This window comes from Stegastes partitus, unplaced genomic scaffold, assembly GCF_000690725.1.
Source record: "Stegastes partitus isolate 25-593 unplaced genomic scaffold, Stegastes_partitus-1.0.2 Scaffold622, whole genome shotgun sequence".
In the NCBI taxonomy this organism is placed as follows: domain Eukaryota; kingdom Metazoa; phylum Chordata; class Actinopteri; family Pomacentridae; genus Stegastes; species Stegastes partitus.
The window spans coordinates 381,707-392,902 of record NW_007578353.1 but is presented as its reverse complement, the minus strand read 5'-3'; the positions used below and the strand labels follow the sequence as shown (position 1 = coordinate 392,902).

Here is an 11,196-nt window from a genome sequence, read left to right as displayed (position 1 = left end):
AATCCGAGCAGTTCCAATAGGGTCTTCGCACCCTTTTGGGTGCTCGGACCCTAATTACTGGCAGAGGGGGAAACGTCCAAATGAAGAAAAGAAGCAGAGTGAAGGTCATTATTGCTGTCCGTCCAGAGGACACAGGCACCATTGTTCGTACAGTTCACACTCAACATGTCTTCATGCACTCAGAGTTACAGTCAGTCCAACAACAAGTGAACCTCCCTCAGGCATGAACAGAAAGACGCCAGGAGAGAAAAGTCAACGCAGGAACATCATTTTTTTTAAAGAAAGCTTCTGTTCTCTTTTGTTTTTTTGCTCAAATATCAGACATATAACAAAACCCCACTTCTCCTCTGATAGCATTTGATTTGCTGCGTCACGCTCAGCACAACCCTCAGCTGTTTTTTCTCTCGCCATCGTTTCGTCATCATCGTCGCCACCCAGCCAGGGAGGACACAGCACGCCATTGTCCTCGCCTTCTGTTGTCATGACGACCAAGGGAGTCTGACTCTCAGCTGGCTGCCACAGTGAACAGTGTTACAGTGCCACAAACAGCACATCAAGCCTCATTTATTCTGAGACAAGTTGTCACTGATGGTTTCTGGTCTGAACCAGTGCAGTCTGGTCTGTCAACAAGACACTGTGATTGCTGCAGTCACGCTGTGTCAATGTCCACAGGTAGATGAGTGCACTGCTCACTGACACCTGAGCTGCTTGTTCTTCTGTTGAAAGTATTACTGTTCAAGTAAATACATGTTTGTGGTGGATCTATCCTCAGCTCTACACATTCTGAGTATGAATGGTATGAGCTACTAGTGTGGGCTTGTGAAGCCAACCTGTTTGACAGACGGAGTAAACCTGAAGAAGTGGCGGCTCACTGGTGTTAACATGGTGGGATCACGCCTGAGGTTATGTGATGTATACCCACACCTATGGAGACACCATATACTTACCTAAAAACAGCCACTGATCCTTCGCAGTGTAAAAGAAGGCTGCAGTCAGCCATGTAACCAGCAGTGCTTAATGTGAATTTTATTTCCTGACTTCAAGCCAGTGCCTCCTCCCAGGCAACTAATTAGCGCCGTAAAACTTCAGAAAGTCTCTGGTAAAGTGTGTCACTCTGCTTGTCCTTAGCTCACACAGATAGAGAATGTAATACATACATTAGAGAAACCTGAAAAAGGCATCAAAGAAAACAACATCTGGCCACAGTGTGAACTGAAGTCAGACGATGACATTACACTGACAGACACAAGGGTGTGTGTTGATGAGGGGTGGAAGTATTCCAGTTCAGAAACAATCAGCTCTGCAATGTAACGAAACTCAACTACAAACATGCTCTGAAAATATCAGTAAACTTAACTTTATTTCAGAACAATTCTTCTGTGAATTCTGCACTATGGTACTGGGTTAATAATCATGAATTATCATTGAGTTTTACTGTTGATGGAGGTGGAGCTACTATCTTGTCTATTCTTGGGCTATGCAGTCAAGAATGCATCATGTTTTATCCTCTCACCATATTTTTATACGTAAAATCTAAATACATTGTTGAGGTGAGGTGGCTCGGGCATCTTTTCCGGATGCCTCCTGGACGCCTCCCTGGGGAGGTGTTCCGGGCGCGTCCCACCAGGAGGACACCTCGGGGAAGACCCAGGACACGCTGGAGGGACTATGTCTCCTAGTTGGCCTGGGAACGCCTAGGGGTCCCCCCGGAAGAGCTGGGGGAGGTGTGTGCGGATCGGGAAGTCTGGGCGGCTTTGCTAAGGCTGCTGCCTCCGCAACCCGACTCCGGATAAGCGGGAGAAGATGGATGGATGGATGGATGCATTGTTGCCCATAAAGTTGGAATAATTTTTATGTTCAGACACATTCCTCTTTTTATTTCTGTTTACAGTATGTCATAAAGTGTCACTTTTCTGCAAATATGTTATTATATCGTTTCATCTGATGAAATGATACTTTGCTACGATGTAAACTAGTCAGTGTACAGCTTATGTAACAGTGTAAATTTACTGTCCCCTCAAAATAACTCAATACACAGCCATTAATGTCTAAACCGCTGGCAACAAAATTTCCCCGAAGTGAAAATGTTCAAATTGGGCCCAAATTGTCAATATTTTGTGGTGCCACCATTATTTTCCAGCACTGCCTTAACCCTCTTGGGCAGAGAATGCACCAGAGCTTCACAGGTTGCCACTGAAATCCTCTTGCACTCCTCCATGATAACATCTTCTGTTTGAGGATGCCCCACAGATGCTCAATAGGGTTTAGGTCTGGAGGCATGCTTGGCCAGTCCATCACGTTCACCCTCAACTTCTTTAGCAAGGCAGCGGTTGTCTTGGAGGTGTGTTTGGGGTCGTTATCATGTTGGAACACTGCCCTGCGGCCCAGTTTCCGAAAGGAGGGGATCATGCTCTGCTTCAGGATGTCACAGTACATGTTGGCATTCATGGTTCCCTCAGTGAACTGTAGCTCCCCAGTGCCGGCAGCATTCCTACAGCCCCAGACCACCACCATGTTTGACTGTAGGCGAGACACACTTGTCTTTGTACTCCTCACCTGGTTTCTGTCACACACGCTTGACACCATCTGAACCAAATAAGTTTATCTTGGTTTTATCAGACCACAAGACATGGTTCCAGTAATCCATGTCCTTAGTCTGCTTGTCTCCAGCAAACTGTTTGCGGGCTTTCTTGTGCGTCATCTTTAGAAGGGGCTTCCTACTGGGATGACAGCCATGCAAACCAATTTGATGCAGTGTGCAGCGTATGGTCTGAGCACTCTATGGTCTTGGCCACCGTGCTGCTGCTCTGTTTCAGGGTGTTGGCAATCTCCTTACAGCCTAGGCCATCTTTATGTAGAGCAACAATTCTGTTTCTCAGATGCTCAGAGAGTTCTATGCTATGAGGTGCCATGTTAAACTTCCAGTGACCAGTATGAGAGAGTGTGAGAGCGATAACACCAAATTTAACTCCCCTGCTCCCCACTCACACCTGAGACCTTGTAACACTAATGAGTCACATGACACCGGGGAGGGAAAATGGCTAATTGGGCCCAATTTGGACATTTTCACTTAGGGGTGTCTTCACTTTTGTTGCCAGCGGTTTAGACATTAATGGCTGTGTACTGAGTTATGTTGAGGGGACAGTAAATCCACACTGTTATACAAGCTGCACACTGACTGCTTCACATCGTAGCAAAGTGTCATTTCTTCAGTGTTGTCCCATGAAAAAATACAATAAAATATTTGCAGAAATGCACTCACTTTTGTGACATACTGTACAGCAGTAATCACTTTTGACCCGATGCAATGATTACATACTGAGTCCCAGTTACCAGGATCAAACTAATTATGACTTTGGGATCTGACTGAAGAGTTGGACGTCCTCCCCACTGACACAATCAACAAGCTTATGTCTTAACGCATTGATCTGTGTCAGGGGTGGCCAGACTCAACATCAGTGAGTGACATTTGAAAGAGTGATATTGGACATTCTAATGCATGAAACCCCCTTGAATATGTGCTTCCTGTTAAGTTGACCAAGGTTGGAAAATTAAAACAAAACCTCTAATCCTATTGTTCAATGCAGCAATTTTGTTTAAGCCTGAATACACAGTTTGCAAAAGTTAACTGTGGTTTAATTTTTACTGTGATATGTATTATATGTATATTGTGAAATCTGTAAAGTTTTGAGAAGATAAACACTTTATCTATCAAGAGTTAATCACAATGTCACAATCATTCCATGCAAAGGGATTTAAAAGAAAATACTGTATTCCAACTTAATGGGCAACAGTGTATATAAAGACCAAAGCCACTAAAGCTGTCAAATAAATGCAGTAAAAATGGAAATTTAGATTCTGAATTGTTGTGCAGCACAAGTCAGATTGGAAACACTCTAATAAAACACTACAGCTTTAACCCTCATGTGACCTTAGATACATTTTTGTCCTTTTTATGTTTGGTTACTTGAACATTTTGGCTGTGTTAATGCATATGGCACACATTTTTAAAAAGTTTTAGAGAAAAAATGTTGACTTTTCAACCTCAGCTCCTGTGATGCATCAGTGATACACTGTGTAAGCAAAAAACTCACACTTAAGATCTTATAGACAAAATTCTCCCCACTGAAAACCAACAAAACTACTGTTTTCGTGTTGACAGGGATGCCAGACTGTGGTTTGCATGCGTATGAGGGTTTTTTTGTTGCTGTTGTTTTATCTGACGCTGCACAAAAAAAAAAAAAGCAATAATCTGGGCCAACTTTTTAACCTGTTGTTAAGGTGACTTTTCTGTCACTCTGGGTGCTTGCAGTATTATGCTGGAGACTACTTTGGGGAAGTCCGGCCCTTGTTCCTTAAAACTCAACTTTTTCACTTCATGGTTTTGTTTGACATACAATACAGAGATGTGTTTTAGTGTGAGCTGTTTTTGCTGTACAATTTTAGGATCATGTTGGTAACATTTAAAATAAAGTGAAGAGCACTTCATGAAGCATAGCAAGTGGACGGATGGATGGATGGATGGATGGATGGATGGATGGATGGATGAATGGACTGACTAAATACAAATCAATGCACTGATTAGTAGAGATGATTACAACATAGCTATATATCACTGACATGCAGAATTAATAAATATTTTATTCGTAGTATTTACAAAAGTAGAAATTCATGGTGTTATTATCAACTACATTTTTATGGTATGGAGTTTTTTGTTGTTGTTGTTTAATGTCTGAATCTACTTATATTAAAAGTTAAAGGGTCCAGTTGAATTTAGATTTAAACAGTAAGCAGAGCTATATTTATTGAAAAGCATTGCTTCTAATTGTCCCTAATTTTTCTTACCCTGATCTTAGGGTGTATCTTCCTCAATACTCACCTAAAGTACCTTTAAATCAAGGGTATTATTGGGGTGTTTCTGATCTTAGACAGGCATCTTAGCGTTATTTAGAAGGGGACTTTTGACATTTTAACATGGTAAGATTGATTTTTTTTTATAATGTTTCCTTTTTTTAAAGCGCTGCTATGCTAACACTTGTTATTGTGTCTAGTTGGCCTTAGTGTGGAAGTTTAGAAGTTTAGCCTGCCATCACAAACTGATGTTCTGGATTAGTAGAAACTTTGACTAGATGGTGAAGCTGAAGAAATCCAAGATATTGCGCTTCATCTTCAGCAGTTAGCTTCACTCATGAAGCCAGCAGCTACAAATGTACTGTGGGCTTGAACATTTTTGTTTTCTTAAAAAATCTGACTTTTCCTTCCCCCTCATCATTTCAGATGATATTACTTAAGAGTGATTTTGTATTTATAGCATTGTTGGATTAGGTAATTACATAACATTCTTGTCTAATTGCATTCAAGAATCACCCCGAGGGAACTCTTTGTATGTAAACTACATTCTTGTCTAATCACCCATGTGGCTTTGATTTGCTCTCTGGCACCAATCTTGCGTGTTTGAGCCTTTTGTAAATGAGGCTGGCAGCCCCTGCCGCTGCTCCAGTAATTAGACAGCCCCATTCATTAGGAAACAAAGAGGCTACGGGTACACTGAGGTTTCGGTTCTGAACAAGCTGCTCGCTGACCTTCTCCCAGCTGCTCCCGGGACAGTTTTCTGGGATGAGACGAATGTCCTGGGAGGGCTGGGATTGTTGCCCCTGATTGGTGGAGAGGAGCCAGGCTTCCACAGTAACCAAACCACTTGTCCTGGGTCGGGCACATTGTGATCCATTTTTTTTCCTGTTGGGATACCGAAACCAAAACTGCCATAAAACAGTATTAAAACATCTTTGCAACATAGAGTTTGATGCCAACAGTTACTTGCAGTCCAACAATAAACCACATCTGTATGGAGGTTAGAATGTTCCACAGATGTGTTTATTTGTGTATTATTATTTTCTTTAACCCATATCTATTAATTAGACTGGACTAGAACTAGACTAGACTCAGAAAGACTTCTAGTATAATGCACCATAGCTCAACAGCACCACAAAATGATCATACAGTTGGATCCACATGTTTGTTTTTATGGTGGAACCATTGTATTAAACTGCACTACTTTAGCCTGGTGAACCCCATAAACCGGAAACTGGCTGCATATGAGCAGAGAAGGCAGGGTTATAGTTTCTTTCAAAGAGTAATGGAAGTCACCCTTACAGGCAGGGAAAGAAGTCGATTGCTCACATTGCTTGGATCGGCTGCTCCTTCACTTTGAAAGGAATCAGTTGAGGTGATCAGAGCAGCTGTTCATTATTCTACATGGGTGCTTTTTAATTGAAGGCACGTTTCATGCGAGGCACATCAAATTAATAGGTGACTTCAGGATAACCGCAAAACATGCTAGAGGAATGATAGATCCCACCTGGCCTGGAAACACCTCAGGATCCATCAGGGGAAACAGGAAAACCTTACTGTAGAGCAGGATGACGGTCTATGAGGCTTATTCTGCTGTCACTGCGACCTGACTTTGGATAAACAGAGGAGAATGAGTGGATAGCTGGAAATAGTGCAACAAGACAATACAGTAATTGTGACAACTAATTACACGACCTGCCACATGGAGGTCCAGTGTAGCACATAAATGTAGTGTCTCTTTCACTTCACACAGTGTTGTTTGTGAGCATAACTCGGGTAAGGATCACATTTTTCACCACACTGTAATTGGGAAAATGGTTTGCTGGCACTGAACAATATGACCAACAAAGGTTTGTTGTGTAATGTTGTAAGAAACAAGACCATAGGGAACCATGGAGTAACGGTTAGCATTTGTTTTATTTTTGATTACCTCTGTGCTTCATCCTGTGCCCTCCAGTCTCTGCCTGATAATATTTAGCATTAATCCTGTTTTATTATTCGCCAGCATAGCAACCAAACATTGTTATCATTTTAAAAAGGGTAAGACATTATTATTAGTCAGAACCAGTCAACAAGACCAGTCCCAGCTCCATAAGCTCGAGGACAGAGGTTATATATATATATATATAGAGAGAGAGAGAGAGAGAGAGAGAGTGAGAGAGAGAGAGAGAGAGTGAGAGCGAGCGAGATGGATACAAAATAAGCAAAAATAAATAAATCAAACTGACACAGATATTTAGTTTTGAGAGATGAACTCCGGATTTTGAGCAAGTAATTGCCTTTTGCAGCTAATCCATGGTGTTTCGCTATTCGTATGAATTGTTTTGAGAAATGCACTTCCTGTTTTGGAAATGTCGAGGATGATTCGAGAAATGTACCAAAGCAACTGAGAAAAACTGTAATTATGCTTCAGTCTTTTTATGTGTCTTTGGTGTTGTTTTTATCCAGTATTACCCTTTAAACTCCTCACACTGGTTCAGGAGTACATGTATTTCTGGTGAGAAATATCTAAAGTTGTTCACGCTGACTTTATCGCTTCGAGTTATGTTTCAATGTTCTTTCTTTAGAGCGTTGAACACTGCGGGGCTGCAGCTGAAGCACCACAACTGTCAGAATAGAGCAGAGCGACATGTTCATTAGTAGATCAGCTGTAACAATGGTCACATCTATTACGTCCTAATAATCTGGAGGGAATACCGACGAGCCTGGTAACATTCAGTCTGCAGTGTTTGACTGTTTCCTGTGACAGGTTGCTCTCGGTGACAGAATACAAACCCACTTCCAGGCTGCTGACCACATGACAACGTGAGCCGCAGAGCTGTGCTAAAGGCAGAAAGAAGAAGTCTGATTGCTATAACAATGTGAAGTTTGCAGCAGCCAGAGAACAATAAGTGTACCGTATTCTGTAGGATCATTGTTGCTGTCCTGTTAACTATACATCTACAGAAGGAAACTTTAATGTCCTGTATTACAATCCTGCATGCTCCGGCCTAGAACGACTGGTCTGACTGTTAAAGCTCAACCGGCATCCAGCTTGGATGGAAACATGTTTCCAAGCAACCACTTCCCCCCTAAGTCTCCATGCAGCAGCAGGTGTCATAACACCAGAGATTCAAATTCACAGCAGCAGCTTTCCTCAACTTGTGCCTCCGTGCAGGTAAGATGCACAAGTGCCTTGCTCGGCCCAGTCACAGCGCTGGCTGGTCACGTGATTTACATGAAATAAGGAAATGAACCAGCTCCGCCATTTTGTCTGTCGGCAGCATTATTCTCCCATTGCTGCACCTCACAGATTGTTTTCTGGTTATTGTGTAGAAAACAATCAGTGTGTTTACTGATTAAACTTTTGTTTTGTTGTGGGACACTGGTACCGAACTGACAACGGGATCAGAGGCGGAAGAAAACTACAATGTCTGCTGGAACATCTGCGTCATTCTGTCTGATGCTCTGTTTCCATGTTTGGTCCTCTCGAGGTGAGCTACACTGATCACTTGTTCACATCTGACGCTCAGGTGGTTGTTTTGTAAAGACACATGTTAGAAACATGGTCTTTTCTCGTCTTTGTCCTCTGAGCTGCTGAGTCTCCAATAGACAGCTTCTGGAAGTTTCCTCCCTGAGCTTCCGTCCACTAACACAGACGCTCTCTGAATCCTTTCAGGTGATAAAGAGCCATTTTAGTGACTTATCAAAAATGTGTATTTTTAAGATAAACAAATGAATCTAAGAATTAATTCAGGTAACAGGACAGCACACTAAGGTTGACCCTCTTAGTCATGATTACAATATCATCAAATATACAGAAAAAAATATGAGAGGACTTATTCAGGTCTTCCACGGCCCCAGAACATCCAGATGATGCAACTTTGAGCTGAAGATGTGGCTTCTGGGATGTTTTAGCGGAGAGGATATGTCCGGATGACAGGACTGAGTGGAACCTGGGGGACACAAAAATATTACAGATTTATTATTTTAAAAATTCTGTAAAGTGTAGAAAGTATATGAGTCATACAACAGCACACAAAAAACACATTTCTGAAAAATTTTAATCATATTTCACGTTACAGTGTGGTGTTACAGTGGGGACAGCTCACAAATGTTTTTTTCCTATAGTCTAATATGTTGTAGGGAATTTCTATTATTTTAAATTATATATCTTACATTTGAAACTTGATCCGCGTGCAGTACACTTTGCTTAATAACAAAATGTATTTTATAAGTAATTTTCACACATATTTATTCATTTCAATTCCGAGGGACATTATTGGCACCCATTCGGTAGAATGACTCTGACATCCCCACAAACACCTTCAGACCATTTCTGCTGTAAACATGTATTCCATCGGCCTGCAGGTCTCTGCTTATTTGGATGTTGAATCAGTGAAATGTGTCCAACCTGGGTTCAAAGCTCACATTACGTCTTAGTTATGCATTCTTAAAGAAGGGCTCGTGTTGATGTTCTGAGAGCTTCCTCTGCTGAAGTCATGTTGTCTAATGACAGATATTCACTAAACAGACTCAGTATACCAAACTGTAGGACATCGCCGTCCTTAGCAACATCCAGGAAAGTCCATCCACATGGTAACAACATGGCATCAGTGTGCTTCAAGAGGCAGTGAACTGGGAAACAGCACATTGTCCACCGATCTTTAAGATTCTGTAGGTCCAGACAGAACCAGAACCAGCAGCTCTGTGGTTAAACTGTTCTCATCTGGATGAACTTTAACTTCTCTGTTGATTCTCCTTCAGCTCAGGTAAACATCACAGCAGAACCCGGACAGGATGTTATTCTGCCATGTAAAGCTCCCAACAACAAACCCATCAGAGCTGTAGAGTGGACCAGACCTGGACTGGATCCAGACACTGTTCTTGTGCACCGAAATGGACGCTTATATCTAGATGACCAGCATCCATCTTATAAGAACCGGACGGATCTACAGGACAGACAGATGAAGAACGGAGACGTTTCTCTGGTTCTGAAGGATGTGAAGACGGAGGACGGAGGAAAATACGAGTGTCGTGTTTCCCAGGAAGGAACAAATGGTTTCACGAAGGATCCCATCAGCATCATCAACCTGAAAGTTCGTCAACCAGGTGAGTTTGTGTCCAGAGTTCAGTTTGTGTCTCTAATGAAGCTGCTTCGTCTCAGATCAGATGTTTGTGGTTTATAAAAATGTTGCTGAGATGAGATTTTGTAGAAAACAGCTGATATGATTGATGTTCAGAGAGCTGACAGCTGATACTCTGATACCTCTGTCTGCTCTGCAGGAGACACTGAAGAAGGAGACAAGAATGGAGGAGACAAGGTTGGAATCACTGTAGGATCAGTAGTGGGTGTGATAATTCTCCTTGCTTCTTCTGTTCTGATCTATAAAAGACCTAAGAGGCAGAGGTCACACCTTCCTGTTCCTCCTGATGAGGCAGCAGCTGCAGATGTCATAACAGTTTCTGAGTTAGCAGCAGAACAAACCAGAGCTTCTGGAACTTTGTCCTCCATCATGGAGATGACGGAACCAGCAGCAGCAGAATAAACTGTAAATGGTTGCACAGATCAAGTTAGTCTGAAGGGTGTGTACGTAACTTCATAACCCTCTGGACGTTAATTGAACAATGCGAGCAAAGTTCATATATTTCTCATCAAAACCACAATTTTTTTTTGTTTGTTTTCTTTGATGAAGGGCTTTTTTTAAATTAAGACTTTGAAAAATGTAAATACAATTACATTTACTCTACAAGCATTTTTTCCTTTTATTTTGGTGTCCAGCCATCAGTGGGCCTTATGTTAACTACTGTTACGATCTTCTAAATTAGCTCGTACCAAAGAGACTGAACACAATGAAATGGGCAAAGAGCTGCAAAGAGAACACTTTTTTTTATTTTTGAAAAAAAGGTAGACAGAGAATGTGACCAAATTAAAGACAAAGAATCTACAAAAACATTAGCAAAATAAAACCCCCTCCAAACTAACTAAATACTGGTGGGCCAGCCGCAAGACCTGAACTACTGGACCCACCAGGAAAAGAAAAGAGAAAAATTTAAAGTACCTCATAAGGTGACACACAACCACTATCAAATGCACTGTTACTGCTGCTACTACTGCTGCTACTACTGCTGCTACTGCTACTGCTACTGCTGCTGCTGCTGCTGCTACTGCTACTGCTACTGCTGCTGCTGCTGCTGCTTGCCAGGCTGGAATGAGAAAGGACTGAGCTGCAGGCCCCTGTTTAAAGGTACTCTGAGCAGTCACACCTGTTGGGAAGGAGGCAGACAGAGTGAGATCAGGCAGATCAGCAAGAGGGAGGGGGAAGCATGTAACACCCACATAATAAACTGAACAGGGCAAAGGAG

General features: G+C 42.0%; 1 protein-coding gene across 1 annotated transcript; it reads left to right on the top strand.

The window, feature by feature from the left end:
* Window positions 1–5,129: 5,129 nt before the first annotated feature.
* Window positions 5,130–10,747, top strand: LOC103363010 (CD226 antigen-like). The gene is made up of 3 exons (XM_008289580.1): window positions 5,130–5,175; window positions 9,598–9,942; window positions 10,117–10,747. Exons 1-3 carry the CDS (start codon window positions 5,130–5,132, stop codon window positions 10,377–10,379), a joined length of 654 nt encoding a protein of 217 aa, XP_008287802.1. The 3' UTR covers window positions 10,380–10,747.
* The last annotated feature ends 449 nt before the right edge of the window (window positions 10,748–11,196 follow it).

Excerpts from the sequence above, each read along its gene's own strand:
- LOC103363010 (XM_008289580.1), top strand. The coding sequence starts at position 5,130 with ATGGTGAAGCTGAAGAAATCCAAGATATTGCGCTTCATCTTCAGCA. Across the intron at positions 5,176-9,597 it reads ATTGCGCTTCATCTTCAGCA|CTCAGGTAAACATCACAGCA; the intron begins GTTAGCTTCACT and ends ATTCTCCTTCAG. Across the intron at positions 9,943-10,116 it reads CCTGAAAGTTCGTCAACCAG|GAGACACTGAAGAAGGAGAC; the intron begins GTGAGTTTGTGT and ends TCTGCTCTGCAG.